Raw genomic sequence first — 16,217 nt, 5'->3', positions numbered from 1 at the left:
AAGATTGGTCTGTGATTTTTTTTCTCCTCTCACTGTTTTCGTGTCGATTACGAGAAACCATTACGACACGGATTCACCCGCGTGCGTACGAGGCCTATGCAGTCTATGACGTTCTTGTTTCCGATTTATCGGCTGATCTCTGTAGCCGACAAGATTAAATTGTCGAGTTCTTGTATGAAAGCTACTTCCGTATGATGAAACTGATCAGGCAAGGTGAATCATTTATCAGTTGAAACGACGATCGTTAAATAAGTTGTATAGTTAATTTGTTTTATCGCCTGAAACTTTCTTTTCAAATAAAGCACACTTATATCGTCGTTTGTTTTTTCTGCGAATAGCAGCAAGCAGTGATCAGTCGACGCAAACATGCCGAGGTCGTTAGTATTATACAGACGCGTGAGGAAAAGATTTTTCTTCCCTCTTAATTGCCGTGTAGATCTGTAAGACATGTGGGTATAGTTATAATCAGTCGTAATTAGTCAGGTTAAATTGTAACGAGAATTGATTCTAATTCACAGTCACATAATCATTTCGATATTACAATAGTTTACAACTGGCGTATACAGACATATCTAGGCTGTACGTTTTCACGTAATAATAATTCTTAGTTGTAGCTTCGGTCTCAAATGCTAAATATAGTTATGATAATATATCCACCTGGCTCAACGTTTAAGCGGGCTGTATTCCTGAACCCAGGAAACGAATCTACAGTTTTACGATTCAGGTGTGCGTCATCGCCTAACAATAAAATGAGAAGCGCGCTGGGATGACAACCGTTACCTTTATTTCGTTGCCAGAATTCTTAATACATATAAATACCCGCATACATTACAATTCCGCGGCAATGAATACATAAATTAAATACGCGCGATATACGCCGATTTCTGAATAAAATTATGCCTCACTGGTCAATCAGGTTAGATAATCATTATCATTACATCTCTGAAGATGGGCTGGGTAACAGACTGTACCCGGAAGTTGGTGCAAATTGAGTTCACCTTCGTATTTTTTTATTTTTTTATCATTCTCACTGTGTGTAACAGTGTGTAACCGAGTAACTCTATATACCTATAAATCGTGCTGCAGTGCAATACTGCAATATAAATGCCGTATGCCACGTGAAACAAATATGTAATTAATATTCTTCATGTGAACAGAGTTAACTTCACGCTTAGTTGTATGTATTAGATTAGGCCTATGGAAATATGCACACAGCTATGAGCCGATTTTTTGCTCAACTGCTCAGCTTTATACTTGTAGTGCATACCCACATATCTATATACACTGCGTAAAAATAAAAATAAATCGTACTAGAGGCCAAGGCCACTGTAAGACATACACACTTTCAAAAATGTATTCGATTGTTGAACAGAGTCAATATATCGATACTCGAAGCTCGATATTCGAGATCATAGACAGTGGCGCTAACTGTCGGAGGAATAATTGAACAGATGATGGTTGGTGTGAAACGAACTTAACCTAGCTAAACATAAAACCGATGTCTCAACCGCGGGCTGGGCAAGATTTTTAGTAACAATGAACAGATTTGAATATGCTGAGGCACGGCTTCAGGCCAACGAGGCGTTCCTTAAACGTGAAAAGGCTGTGAAGCTCTACGACGGAGACACGAAGGTAATCGAGTCGGAACTCTCCGAAGCAAAAACAACATAACCTGGCGAATTTTATCTTTTGACAGACGTCATTTGAGGGTGGTGAACTGGTCCTGACAAATTACAGAATCCTGTGGGGTCGGCCCGGCGAAATTCCGAGAGGCCTTACGTGCCTGTCCCTCTCTCTGCGATATATTGTATACTTTGAGGAGGAAACGCCTGGTCCATTCTCGTTTGGTCGTAGTAAAAAAATTGTTTTACATCTGGCCGAAGCTGCTGTTGGTAATTAATTCAGATATTCACATACACCGCATTACAGGCTTGTCAAACTGCTCTGCAATCAATCATATTTCAGACAAGATGCCCGGTCCTGTTAATTACAGCGTTAACAATTTTGTTAAGCTATCTTTCAAAGAAGGAGTCGATCCCAATTTTATCAGCTACATTGCTGATGCGGTTACAAAGCGGGCCTGGGAACTTGTTACCTCGGTTCCCATGCCCCAATCGCCTACCTCGAGCGCCGAGTCAAGCAGTTCGCGACAATTGCCAATGATCAAAACAAGGACTGGAATTGTTGGAATAGAACGAAGCCTTCAAGAGCGACAGAAAGCTACCGATGAAAGCATAACTATGGCCTTTCAGGACCTCCAAAAGCTCATGGGAATGGCCAAGGACATGGTCTCCATTTCAAAGACCATATCCAATAAAATACGGGTTGGTAGAAATTTTCTTCTCTCTCTCTCTCGCTCATTCTGTTGCGGCGGGGACTCTCACTGACACCGAATCTCTTTTTCAGGAAAAACAAGGTGACATAACCGAGGATGAAACGGTCAGGTTTAAGTCGTACCTCATGAGCTTAGGCATAGATGACCCTGTCACGAGAGACGCGTACAAGAGTAGTAACGAGTATTTCAGACAGTTAGCTAGAGAGTTGTCACAAATATTAGAGGAGCCATTGAAGGTTTGCAGAGTTTCAAAATGGCTGAACTGAACTTGACTTCAGAGATCATTCTAAGTTTATTCGTTTTCTTTTCCAGGAAGTTGGTGGCATGATGGCACTGACAGACGTTTATTGTAGAGTCAACAGAGCAAGAGGTCTGGAACTTTTATCTCCCGAGGATGTGCTGAATGCAAGCAGACAATTGGCTCCACTTCGATTGCCAGTTATCCTCAGAACTTTTGAGAGCGGAGCAATGGTCCTGCAGCTGGAATCTCATAACGAGACTGCCATTGTTGAATCTGTGGAAGCATTGGTACGTCGTGACATTTTTTTGGACGATTTTTTTGGTACGCATCGCTTGTTCACATAGACTCACAGTATTTTTCTGTTCAGCTGGAAGAGAAGGGATCGATAACTGTCGAAGAGCTCGCTCAGTCTGCAGGAATATCAATTCTGTTGGCACGCGAGAGGCTGATCGCCGCAGAGAAACACGGAAAAGCCTGTAGAGACGATTCTATAGAGGCTTTGAGGTTTTATCCAAATCTTTTTCTCACTCAGTGTTGAGTGATCAGGAGCCTGGCGATATTTTAGAAACTTACGAGCCGTCAATACGGTTTTCGAGATGAATGAAAACTTGAGTTAAGTGATAAGTGTGAATAACAACGATGATAATAATAATACGAGACAGTTTGAAGCTCGTTAATCTGCAGAAAGACCTAGTCTAGATGTCAAGTATCGAATAATTTAGTCACAACCACTTCGAAGCTGAAGGAGAGGCTGTTTGTACATTTCTGTGCCTTTACGTATATTAATTACATACAGTTTGCTTGCGAATAGCTTGAAAAAAAAACCTACTCATAAGGTACAGCCACAACTATTGTATATTAATTGTTTACCATTTTACCATAAATTTACCCTGTTTTAAAAAAGTTTTATGCTCTATAATTACCCGAAACAATTTGAACGAAAGTCCTGCTATGTGTTTCCAGCATTGCAACGACTCACGCGGAAGATCGCTGCAACTTCTGTTTTGCCGTCTTCTGGTAAATAGTGGGTTCACAGAGTAGCATGTAGAGTGGATTGGGAACTGCTGGCGAAGGTCGCGTGGCCTTGGGTGGAATTATAAAATTCGATTTCGAGCCGTCTGCCGGGTTTTCCACATTTTATCGAGGTCAAACAATCGCTTCGTGAGCTTTCAAGGATTTCGGTAAGCATGAAAACCGGTCTCTGCGTCTAGCCTATATCGTTACGTAAACAAAACTCCTGCCACCTTTTGAGGTTATGCTTACGTTGCTTTGCTGTAAGCTCGAACGATTCTCGCGGTATTTAAAACTCTTTGCCAGCCGTAACGTTTCACTTATCGGTTGAATAAAAACGTGACCTTTCTGTTTTATTTCTCCCATCCAGTCTTAACGGGGTCCAATGATGCTCTGAATGGCTTCAGTCACATTTCGCTCGAAGTCCTGACCGTCCTGAATCTACAGCCTTCGATTATCGCTTAAGACGACTTCCATGGGATTTATTGAAGATGAATTGCAAGAGGTTTCCAAACTTTGTCACAATGTGGTCGAAGGTAGCCGAATCGTTTCCTGCTTCCAAACTATGGTTCGGATCGAAATAACGTAAGAATCGTTCAACTCTAAGACTCTGGTTATTTCAAATCAGCTTTGTCATCCTTTGCATGATTGTCGAAACATTTTGCAGAAAGACGTCATTTAAGAAAATCATTGTATGTGCTCAATTTCCGGAAGATTATCCCAAAACTCCGTTGCTGATTGAATTGAAGAGTAAAACTCTGTCTGAAAATCTGCTGGCTGGCTTGACCAATGTCTGCGAACAGGAGTGTAAAAAAATCTTGGGAAAAGCTCAGGTGATTTATTTGCTTCTTTATTTATTTGAAAAGAGCATTCATTTTCATCTTATAATAACCATTCGCAGAGGTTTATAGCTAATCCTACTAAATTCAAACTGATTTACTAGGTCCTGCCTGTTTTGAAGTTTGTCAGAAATTTTATCCATGAAAATTCACTCTGCTGTTGTTACGACGAAATATCTGCATTGAAAAAGCTTCTTGGAGAACGCGACAAACTGCAGTTGAAACAGAAAAGTTCCTATATCAACTTGAAGGTTTATCAAGGACTTTATTATTTTAAGACAAAAATATTGGTCCCTGACACTTATCCTGAAATTTCGGTTAGGTAAGCTTGGGATATTGTACAATAATTTCCGTATTTCTTATTTCTCGTCACTTCTTGATGTTTCGTTATTTCAGTTTGGAAGAGATCGACACTAACTTCCCACCTGTTTTCACCCGTCATTTAGTTGGGCAGGGCAGAGAACTCGGCAGAAGATGTGTCGAACCTCCGTTAAAGAAGCTCCCTAATCAACCGATGTTCAAACCTTCGCCCTCTCTCTGCAAAGTTGTATCTTTTCTCATAAGGTAAATGGATGACTCAGGGTATATGTTTGTAAAATATTTTCTCTAATCTAGTTTCCTCCACTGAAATATAATAATATGGAACGCTCACTGCGGTGGTAAGGGTTCCAGAGAGAGAGATTGCTCAGAGGTGAAGTGGTGTCTGTTTCTACTAGCTACTGCGCGAGCGTCACACAGTTTAGGTAAAAATGTAATGTCACTGATTTCCGAAAGAAAACACGTGCGAAAGAGGCACTGATCTCCCGTGTATCAACTTTGTGAAAGACTGCACCGGTGCAAAAGAGACAGCGCTTCATCTCCAAGCTATGCCTCTCTCTCCAGAAAGCCAGCCGTATATCGAGCAATGCAGTGAGCATTTCAGTATCATTATATCTCAGTAGTTTCCACAAACTCGAATGTTGTGACCAGCTTTTTTACAAGCAGTGTAACTTATCTGTTATTAAGATCTGCCAAGACTCTTCCAAACCAGCATTGTCAGCTCTGCAGAGATGCTTGTCTTCCTCAGAATCCGGAGGATGCGGTAATCGACGAGACGGCAGATTTGCACATCGAGAGGCTGTACTGCAGCCACTTGTTCCATCAGCAATGCCTCATAACGTATATGAAAACTCCTCCATTTCACGGTATTTCCAAAGTTTTACTCTCGTAATTCTCTCTGGTATATTTACTTTGAAAAAAAAGGCACAACCACTGCGTTTCTTTACAGGAGGGAAAAAGTGTCCTGGTTGCGGTCAAAGAGTTTATCATGATAAGTGGGCTGTCAGTGAACGACTAGCGGAAGACCGTTGGGCACACGAACAGGCCCGAGTTCGTGAACTGGCAGAGGTTGCTGATTTCTTTGAATAAGTTCGAATTTATTTCGATTATAATACGCCATGAGTGTATCATTGCGACAAAGTGTCAATCTTAGATGACAAGAACTTATGTACGGTGTCTCTCAGGCATGGTATATACATATATTAATTGTATAATATAAATATATATATATTTTAGTAAAATTACAATGATTTCAGGATTTGGTTATTGGAAGGATAAAAAGAAAGAGAAGACTTAAAGGTATAAGTACAACAATAACAATAATAGGGAATAACTTGTAATAGTTGGATAATTATTTTAACTAATAACGAATAGAGCTGACATATTTAGGTGTGTGCGTTAGTATATTTGTCGATCAATTATTGTCATTACTTTCTTCCTACGTTGATGGAAAATGGCACGAGAATCTGTTTTGATTACACGAACACACATGTCGCCCTGATTGAATCTGTTGAAACGAATCGGTAAGAAATAAAATGTTCTTTTCGATTCAAGTGTGATCAATTGGGTCTCGAAAATTTGGTGTTTGGGAAGGAATATTTTACAAATCTAATAAGAAAAGAAAGAACACATATTTTTTCCCCCTTAAATTAAACAATAATATTAATAATAACAATGATTAATCAATTTTGTACAGTTGGTGATTCATTGAATAAAACAGACTGATGTTCTTTCTACGCATATAGGTATCCAGACTATGCTGATTTCTTTTGAACACACCAACAAGGAATGAATGGAAAAATCGAATGAAAAGTGCGGAATATGGTTTGCGACGAACGGTTAAAGTGCCTTCAAAGTTATTTTTTTAATTCCAATTCAGTGAACGAGGGTGAAGAGAGAAAGAGAACTTTACTACCCAATTTCCAGCCTTCAGCCGAAACATCGAGATCTAGTGAAAACTCAACTTTTCATTTTCGGGGTGATTATAATAACTTCCTTTATTTCCTGAAAACAGAGAAATGAAAATTTGAACAGAATGCTACATCATAAGTTAAAAGTTTGCGGGAAAAAAGTGCTACTTTCCTCCCATTAATGAGTTATTCAGTTTTTCTGGTTTTCTCCTTTATTTCAATTTTGAACTATTTCTTGCTGTATTCTCATAAACTTTGAACAATATTTTAGTTTTCAAACTAATAAAATGATCACACTTGCACATAAAAGGAAAAGACTTTCAAGTCAATAACCAGGCCAGAGTTGAGTCGGGAATGGTGTCTTATATGCAACACAGGAACAAAAGTCGATTATCTCCTCGGGTGATTACTGCCCTCGCAAACCCAGCTGCGAGAATAATCTTCGACTTTATTCCCTTGTTGCATAATGTACTATTATCGGTTTTCGACTGCAATTACACCCCAACTTGTGGACAAAAAATTGGCTAATTACATGAAGGCGTAATCTAGGCATAAACTTGGATTCGTTGAATAGTGTTTAGTAAGTATTGATCTTCACGACAGGCACACACATACATACGTGCATGCATCTCTACGTGTACATGTACGTATTTTACACACGTAACATACGCGTCTTTGTCCAACTCGAGTTTACTTCCCTGGCTGTCTCCCTCTCCATCCATCTTTCTCTTTGCTGTGCCTTTCCGATTACACATGTTAATACTTTGCGACGCACAGATGTCATGAATGCGCGACGTATCGTATCGTGCACCGTGAAATTCGGAGGTATGGACGTTACATTAAGATGTTTCAGTGAAAAATAATTTACCATTTTCCACCATGGCACCCTCTAAGTTTGTTTGGGTTAAAAGAAAGATTGTGTCAAAAGATGAGCGTTTTACGTTGTGTGAAAGATCGTGCTTATATGACTTTTCACGTTTTTTCAAATTTTTTTGAATTCATAATGAAACACGTTATAACGCTTAAATTATTATTTCTTTCCTAAGATTTATATTCAACCCAAAGATTTATATTGAACCCAAAGATTACGATCCATAGCACAACAATATACGAACCGAGAATCTTATTCTCCTAAATGAAGAGTTCATATTAAATTATAACTATTTAATGAGATTGAATTAATAATGAAAAGATAGTCAGAAACACTGCTGAAGCATCAACTGGAGACTTAATATTACAAGCTGCTTTGTAACACAAATTGATATTATGATTGTCGTAAGCAGTACAAATTAAATTTCATTCACGATACTTCATAAATTTAAAAAATTGTGTAAAATCAACTGAGAGCGATATTCCACATAACGTAGATCGCTCATCTTCTGACAGAATCTTTCTTTTAACCTAAGCAAACGTTTTAGGGGGTGCCATGGTGGAAAATCGCAAAATATTTTTTTCTGCAACACTCTACATACATACGTACACCCATATTTTACGCGTGACTGTTTTGCCACACTCATTCTCGCACTGAGAAAAATTTCATCTGTTATATTAACTAGAAGAATTCATTAAAACAGGTATCGTTAAAAGAAACTGTTTGAATATTGTTGGAATTACGAAAAACGAGATACGCGTAACCATTTTGCGCTATTGTCGTTCCTTTTTTGGTAATTGCAACGCAAAATCAGTTTCTGAGGCTTACTCTACTTTTTTAGTTAAACAAGTCTTTAACGTCAATTTATTGTTGCATAAGCATTAAATTTTTCCGACAGTTACAAGAAGATATAGTAACAGTGATCGTAATGAGAAAGAATAGTAACGGATCCTATTATAGACTTTCTGGTAACAGCTAAAAAACTAATTTTCATTTTCTACCTAGAACTATATTTTTCGATTGTGGTGAAAAACGAAAATAGTTAAGGACGGAGCGATAACCGGAACTAAAAATCGCTTTCGGTGCATGTAATATCACGTGTGTGTCATACATTATGCCGTGAAGCTTTGTAGGGTGTTATTTAACGCGAATAATCGCACACACGCATACGCGAAGCGAAAGAAATGTTTCTCCTGATCTTGTGTGCGTACGATTTCGAGGTTTTATGCACGCGATGCATGGCTGAGACCACGAGGCGCCGTACTAAGAGGCGAAAATACTACGACTCATTGATTTTTCATGGTTGTAAGCGCAGTGACCGACCTCCTCTGAGGCTCCCTCCACCCCATGTCCCCATCCTAGCTCCGTTTCTTCCTTCTTCTCTATCCCGTCGCTTTCCTTTTCTCTTCTTCTGCGTAGGGGCTGAATGAAGCAATTCATGAATGCCGTGCATGTGCCTGGGTTATGTACTGCAGACGGTATTTATTATAGGCGTACGCGATACGGCAAAGGGCGGAGGTACATAGGTAGATATACTCCTCGAGGAAAGTGAGTCATTTATCGGGTGACCAACGGATCCGCGCCCATCGTGCATGTGTGCTTCTGTATTTTACTGTATCGGACGTAACTGCGTCAAGTCGGTGAAAATAATAGCCGTGTAGACCACCCTTGAGGCGAATGGGGTGCCAAAATAATTCCCCCAGAAGCCCGCGCAGACGGGACGATGGCAATTTGCTTTCTTTGGCAATGAACGAAAGAGCGAGCAGAGGGATTGACGGATTCGAATGCGTCGCGTGCGGTTAACCACCCAATTACTTTAGTACCTTAAGGTACACTCGTTTCTATGTACAACGGACTGAATGTGAATTGGGAATTATTATATGCCGTATTTATTATTCGCCCCATAGATGCAGGGCGTCTGCACTTGGGGTGCGTGAAATTAATTTCAATTTATTAGTCACGATTGGAGAATGAGTGATCAATTAGTTTTCTCGGTTTTCTTCGGTCGCTTCTTCTATAACGCACCTATGTTAGATACACAAATTTACATACTTGAGGGTGGTCATAAGAAATATTAAGTTTGAATTTCGACTATCTCACCCCCAAATCAACTCCAAATAATTCAATTTTAGAACCATAATTTTTTCAGATTTTTATCGCTGTTCTAAACCGTGTCGTCAGAGGGTTGTTTCCCCATTTAACACTTTTCAAGAGTACAGTAAATCTACCACACGGTTCTCGATAAAATTTTTGTACAGGTGGTTTTTTTAGGCACTGATTACGAATCTGGACTTGAAATGTCGAAATTCAAAATAGTAAATTCAACATGGCAATGCCGAGTGATTGTGTGTTTAAATTGGACTAAGTTTGTTTATGTGATAAAAGAAATAGCAGAACCATTGCATTTGCTGCGCGGCCGTATTGCGAGAGTTGTGCTGCGAAGATAAAGGGCCAGGGAGTCGGGGACAGCAACTGTGTACGAAAGCGGGGGAGGGGGTCTATTGGAGAGTGCAATGTATTATTATTTTCTCATCATTTTCCAGTCTGCATACGTGAGGAAAACGGAGGTTGCGTAATACCGAAATTCTAGGAGAACTTGAGACATTGATTTACTCCCACGAGAGCGGGCGTAATATTGTACGAAAAAGCCCTGTGTATTGGTGCCGCATGTTGCGTCATAAAAGTTCAACGATCCGTTAGATAAAGTGCGTGCCAAATCTTCAGGGCGAAGATATAATGCGCGTAGACAGCTTGGAGTATACTATACATACATATACATAGGTATACCTATAGGCCTGGGATGCCTAGACTCTGAACAGCGAAATGAAGTTAGCCCTCCGGCAATTCAGTATATACGCGTAATACATATTGTAGGTATACATATGTATATAAGATATTGTATGTATGTGGAACGGAGTGAATTATTTCGCAGCCAACGGGTCAGTCTGGCTTCAATGTTGGCCCGCGATACCCGTATTCACGGAACATTGTATATACCATACAGTATACATGCAAATTTTGTTACGTACTTGAAAATAGAATCTCCCGACAACATCGTTCGAATTTTTATAAGATTTAAGAGCGATCTCAGGAGCCGCGCACAATTCTATAAATGTATGTACGCGTTTACAGAATTCTTCTTGATCGGGATTTCCTGGAAACTGGAGAGTTAAAAAAAAACAAACGTACGGCTGAAGTAGAAAATTTTCCACCTCCTCTGTATTCTTATGTACACTGGTGTACATTCACGACGCCTTGGACAAATTGCTGTAAAATTCAAACGAGCGTCGAAAGATGAAAGATGCAGGCAGTTATCTGGTGAGGAATCGTACGAACTACGATTCGCAATTTGAAAATACAAACAGTTCGCGGGTAGAAATCGCAATTGTTCGAACTCCTTTACCGACCGCGCAATTCTTCGCCCTTCCGGATTGCGGGGCGACATTCAAGACGGTCGAGCATCGCGTAATAATACACACGTGCATTGACCATCATGTTTAAGTATGAATCCGATCATCGAATTTAATCGTGAGCTGAACAACGGTTAGCGGCTAGAAATCGCAATTGGTCGAATTCTTTTACCGACCGCGCAATTCTTCGTCGTTCCGGACTGCGGGGTGACATTCAAGACGGTCGAGCATCGCGTAATGATATACGCGTGCATCGACCACCATGATTAATTTTGAATCCAATCGTCGAGTTTGCTGGTGAGTTGAACGGGCGTACGGTAGGTATACAAACATCGACGATTAATCGCATTTGTTAAATAAAACTGAGCGAGGTAATAAGAAGAGGCCGATGGTGAGGGGGCGGCACTTTAGTCAGTTAACGACCGTCGACAGGAGTGAAAGCGACGATCGTAGTTTGTTTCGGCCCCCGCGATTCGGTATTTCTTTGCTTTTGGCCATCATCCCCCCTGCATCTGTTTTCCCGATGAAGCAGCAGCAGGAGCAGCAGCATTCGCAGACGATGTTTGCCTCCAATTAGAGGTGCCAACGGGCCATTTGTATGCGTGTATTCTACTCGCGTTACAACACATTCCATGGCCCGAGTTCTCTGAACCACGGCAAACAATCGAACGGCTGCAAGCTGTGTTTAAGCGCGAACTTCACTTCGTTCTCTTTTGCACATTCCATGGAAAGTATCGTTCGGTTCGGATCAACTTGGCAAATACACGCGTAACGATTGTGAACCAAAGTCCTAACAGAAAAGAGTTGTGTTTGTGTGTGTGTGTGTCTTTACCTCGCGGTAGAATCAGCGCTGAATTTACACCCGTCAACGGTTTCATCGGCGACGAGAGCAATTAGCCTCACAATGGTTTGCAGCCGGGTGCAGAAAGAGGCAATATAAAATTTACACAGGTATATATATATATATATATATATAGTTTTCTACAGAGGAACTTTACCATATATATCGTAATATTGCAACACGATAATAATGACGATGATGATGATGATGATACCAATTCGATTAAAAATGATTCTCATAGGTTGGCAGCCATTAGACATTAACTCCCGTTAACTCTTCAGGTATTTGGCTTAATTTATTACTATAATTAGTTTTAAGAATTTCTGTACTCCATTTGCTATTCACATAATATTTTTCCAACATTCCCATGGATATAATACATTGTTATTATTATTATTATTCTACCGCTTGAGCTTCATAACTCGGTTTTGTCTATAATCCTGTGCGAAAAACAGGAAAGAGCGTACAGAAAGCTCTTGTCCGAGTGTTTTTCATTCGTTGACGTAGTTTAGAGTCTTTGAAACGAACGAATGCGTACATAATTGAATTATCATTATATCGACGACGCAGTAAAAGAAGGGATGTATATATGAATAAACACATGTTTGCGTCACTGAACGGGGTCATGGAAATATGACCCGTTACAGAGGTACAACAATTAATTGTCTGTGCGACAAAAAAAAAAAAAAAAAAATCGGCTAAAAAAATATTATTCCCAACGGATTGGTTTGCTTTTTACCTCGCGACGAGCGCATAACGCGACTCTTGTGTGTATCTTCAATTAGATATAGATATAGCCAAATTCATCATTATATTGCCATAATTCCGAACAAAAAATATAAAAAAAATTTCCGTCGCACGGCGGGACCCTCTCCAAAAAATGATGAAAAAATATTTCCCCCTACATATTAATAATAAATATCGCGAAAGAACCCTTACGTGCATTTGGTTCTAAGTCAAGGTGATTTCCCTGTACTATGTACTAGTAGCAGACCACTCCCCAAGGTAAATTAGCAGACGAACGATCTTCTCCTCATCCCCTTTTCACTCTTTTTACGCTCTTTCGAGATCGAACGATGCGGGTATCTCGTTTTACGGGGCGCCGTTTAGCCGTCGGACGCATCATGCCACATGATCATGCACATACATTATATGCACATATCTCACGTTTACCGTGAATCGGCGAATAGGATCGTAAACGTTTTGTTAAAGCGACGAGGGAGGATTCTTCCATTCGTTCGTTCGTTTTTCCCGTGACCCTTCCGTTTCTTATTGTCGTTGTTGTTGGTCGATCGCTCGATGTTCGATTCTTCGTTGGCGTTTCTGCATCTACGTTGAGAATTCATTAGATTTATTGTACTACGATCGGCGAATTTATTGTACTACGAATAAAGTCAAGATAGTCTGAAATTATTCTTATATATATTCTCCATGCCTTTCAGTTTTGGTATCTAATCTACATCGATGTATTATTTTCTTCGTAATCAACAATAATTTCGATTCTTACCCCTATCCGTTGTTGAAATTTTTTTTCCACCCAACACATGGGTACAACATGTAACAAAAATCATGCGTCATGATGCGAAAGGTAAAAAACTTTTGACAACGATGACGCGATGTGTAGGTTTATATATATATATATTAATACGAACTATACTTATGCGCTAGAGAAGGAAAGATAGTGTATAGAAGGGATTTCGTTCGTGTTAACGGTGCATTAAGGGTGCCTCGCGTTTCGTTCGCGTTTTCTTCTTTTGCGATGGCTAAAAATACTCACTCCTCACCATCGCCGTGCAGCAGACATCGGACAGACGGACAGACGTCCGTGTGTGATATCTAGACATAGTTTTATATATATATACACACATACACACGCAACACTCGCTAAATGTTTTGAATTCTTTATTATACGCGTGAGAGGCTGGAAACGCGGTATGGTATACATGTATAATATATGTCTATATATAAAATACATCGCCGAAAGAAATTATCGGTTCCATAGACAGAGGAAAAAAAGAAACACTTCTTCCATTTTTTCTTTTTCCATCATACCTATTACATTATTCAGCATCCTTATACTTATATATATATATATCGGTTTTGCGAATGAAAATTTCTCTGTAACGATCAATGGCAATTGATCTTTTTACCGGCAGCTTTGTGTTTGTTTGTTCTTTTCTCGTTTCTTATCGTATAAATTTTCGAGTGTTTTTTCCCTTCTTCTTTTTTTTTTTTTTTTTTTCTCTTGCCCTGCATACAAATTCCATTGTAAGATTTATATAAATTCGATAGAAGAGAAAAGGTAAGTAAATACCTAATTCTTTCTTCTCTTATTTTATTTTTGTATCCTTCTGTTTTTTATCACCTCACGGCTCGTGTTCTTATCATTACGCCTGCATGCGTAATGTGTGTATTATTATTATTATCATATGTATATCCCGAATAAACATGCTTTCAATGATTCTTTTTCTTTTCTCCTTATTTTGTGCATCATCGTCGATATACCTCGATATACGTGGTGTACATATACCTACCTATACACAATATTCATGTAATAAAGGGGGCATCGTCGTGTATTTAAATGAAAGATATTCGCATTTCATTTTATTGTACACATTCGTTTTTAAAACCAATATCTTTTTACATTCATTCTATTATACGTACACACACACACACACACACACACCCGCCTCTTTTATTTCTCACACATATTCTATAATTATATTGATATTACGTTTTAATCTCGACTATGTAATATATTATAATATAATATAATGTACTACAATACACATTTCGAGGAAAAATTCAACGCGGAAAGAAATATTATACCTACTTCCTTTCGTTCTTTTTTTCTTTTTTTTTTTTCTTTATCGTAGCCGTTTAAATTCTTATCCGCCCCGAGACGAAGAACGACAGCCCTCGTAAATTATAATATTTCTCTTCTCCTCTACTCCTTTGCCTTCGCAGTTGTCGTTTATACTGCTGCACGTACTGCTCGCAGGAAGAAATTCTTGCCTTTTTACCTACCTACCGCTAATTCTGTAACATTGCGCGTGCCGTGTCGCGATGCGATAATGAAGCCCTGTATACATGTACAATATTTATTAAGCCTGTAAATAATATGTTATAGATTATTTTTTCGCCGTCGTGACAATTTGTGTAAGAAAAAAATTTTGAAAAGAAATTTCCCCGATAAGTAGATCGTGCGTAAAGTGTAAAATTTGGGGCATTCTACGTCAACTCGACCAATGATTATCCCTCATCACCCAGATTTTCTTCTACGTTTCTCCGATCTCAAAAAAGCACTCCTGAATTTTTTCAGTCTTCTTTATACAACTGTTAATTTTGTACGATTGTGCAAACCTGTCTGAAAATTGGTATTCTTTACAAATCTCAAAAATTGTCAATAATTTTATTTTTCATTACGATCATTCTGATTTTTTCCGGTTTTTTTAACACTAAGCATATCGTACGAACAAAACACCATGTTTCGACGTTCCAAAAATTCTTAAAAAATTACCAAAAATTCTGCGTTCAATTATGAATCTTTTGACGCACTGTTTTGAGAATTTTTCGGAACATTGAAACATGGTGTTTGGTTTGTTCGAGATGTTTAAAGTGCTAAAAAAATCGCCCCATCACGGGACGACATCAGAATTATCGAAATAAAAAATAAAAATTTTGATACATTTTTCGGAGTTTAAAGAAATGCCAATTCTTGGATAGGTTTGAATAATCATAAAAAATTTAGGGTTGTAGGAAAAAATGTGAATAAATTCAGGATTGCTCTTTCGAGACCGAAGAATCGTGTAAAAAAATTCTGAAGCAAATAAAAAATAGTCAGGGAAAATTATTGGTCGAATTGACATGAAATACCCCGTATATACTTACGTATGTTACGTATCTATAAACTTGGCGGTGTTGTTTGGGGTGGAATTCAAAAGGAATTCGACATAAGACGCTGTTTTAATGTAATATTACACGTCCGGACAATGGAAGATTTGAGAAGGGGATAAAGGGCTGAAGCCAAGTATGTACGTATAGTATAAAACAATAGGTGGAGAGGAATCCAATCTCGCTTAACGAATTAATCTTCTGTAATTAATTGTCTCAACATTCTCGCCTGCCTAATCATTAAATAATTCCGCGGCCGCTATCATGATTATTATTGAAATAGTTTCTCCCTGTTTCGTGTATACAGTTCAAGGATTACATAGCTGAGATATTTGGTCGCGGGGTACAATAACAATGATATTTGAGCATATAGAGTTCGATGTAATAATTGTAAGCGATGTGGAAATTTAGGGGTGCTATTTTCTCTTCATTTTTTTCCACGTTCTTTCTTTAAGAAAAGGGAAACATGATTCCTCGACTTGGCTTTGACATGTGTAAAGGGTATGTCATACAGGCAGAAAGTTACGTATTTATATACATGGTGCAT

At 38.9% G+C, this 16,217-nt stretch overlaps 2 protein-coding genes across 5 annotated transcripts; both read left to right on the top strand.

Moving 5' to 3' along the window:
* Positions 1 to 373: 373 nt before the first annotated feature.
* On the top strand, positions 374 to 3,446 carry LOC124303658 (vacuolar protein-sorting-associated protein 36). The gene is made up of 7 exons (XM_046761148.1): positions 374 to 449; positions 1,373 to 1,632; positions 1,697 to 1,892; positions 1,966 to 2,324; positions 2,407 to 2,571; positions 2,648 to 2,863; positions 2,944 to 3,446. Exons 2-7 carry the CDS (start codon positions 1,537 to 1,539, stop codon positions 3,112 to 3,114), a joined length of 1,203 nt encoding a protein of 400 aa, XP_046617104.1. The 5' UTR covers positions 374 to 449; positions 1,373 to 1,536; the 3' UTR covers positions 3,115 to 3,446.
* A 155-nt stretch (positions 3,447 to 3,601) lies between these two features.
* LOC124303662 (uncharacterized) lies at positions 3,602 to 6,484 on the top strand. 4 transcript variants are annotated; one of them, XR_006907954.1, is made up of 8 exons: positions 3,603 to 3,757; positions 3,958 to 4,172; positions 4,255 to 4,420; positions 4,531 to 4,748; positions 4,823 to 4,990; positions 5,432 to 5,610; positions 5,694 to 5,933; positions 6,001 to 6,484. XR_006907954.1 is itself a non-coding variant. In XM_046761158.1 (7 exons), exons 2-7 carry the CDS (start codon positions 4,063 to 4,065, stop codon positions 6,039 to 6,041), a joined length of 882 nt encoding a protein of 293 aa, XP_046617114.1. In that variant the 5' UTR covers positions 3,602 to 3,757; positions 3,958 to 4,062; the 3' UTR covers positions 6,042 to 6,484. The 4 variants fall into 4 exon arrangements, 3 of the variants coding, with proteins under 3 accessions (XP_046617114.1, XP_046617112.1, XP_046617113.1); XM_046761158.1 differs by lacking the exon at positions 5,694 to 5,933 and having other exon boundaries at positions 3,602 to 3,757; XM_046761156.1 differs by having other exon boundaries at positions 5,694 to 6,484.
* The last annotated feature ends 9,733 nt before the right edge of the window (positions 6,485 to 16,217 follow it).

The sequence above is a fragment of the Neodiprion virginianus genome, chromosome 4, assembly GCF_021901495.1.
Source record: "Neodiprion virginianus isolate iyNeoVirg1 chromosome 4, iyNeoVirg1.1, whole genome shotgun sequence".
NCBI classification, from domain to species: domain Eukaryota; kingdom Metazoa; phylum Arthropoda; class Insecta; order Hymenoptera; family Diprionidae; genus Neodiprion; species Neodiprion virginianus.
This window is presented reverse-complemented; position numbering and strand designations above follow the sequence as displayed.

Bases quoted from the DNA above. Each gene is read 5' to 3' on its own strand.
- LOC124303662 (XM_046761156.1), top strand. From the start codon at position 4,063: ATGGGATTTATTGAAGATGAATTGCAAGAGGTTTCCAAACTTTGTCAC. The intron at 4,173-4,254 runs GTAAGAATCGTT...AACATTTTGCAG, and splicing joins ATGGTTCGGATCGAAATAAC to AAAGACGTCATTTAAGAAAA. The intron at 4,991-5,431 runs GTAAATGGATGA...TCTGTTATTAAG, and splicing joins GTTGTATCTTTTCTCATAAG to ATCTGCCAAGACTCTTCCAA.
- LOC124303658 (XM_046761148.1), top strand. From the start codon at position 1,537: ATGAACAGATTTGAATATGCTGAGGCACGGCTTCAGGCCAACGAGGCG. The intron at 1,893-1,965 runs GTAATTAATTCA...ATCATATTTCAG, and splicing joins TCTGGCCGAAGCTGCTGTTG to ACAAGATGCCCGGTCCTGTT. The intron at 2,325-2,406 runs GTTGGTAGAAAT...TCTCTTTTTCAG, and splicing joins CCATATCCAATAAAATACGG to GAAAAACAAGGTGACATAAC.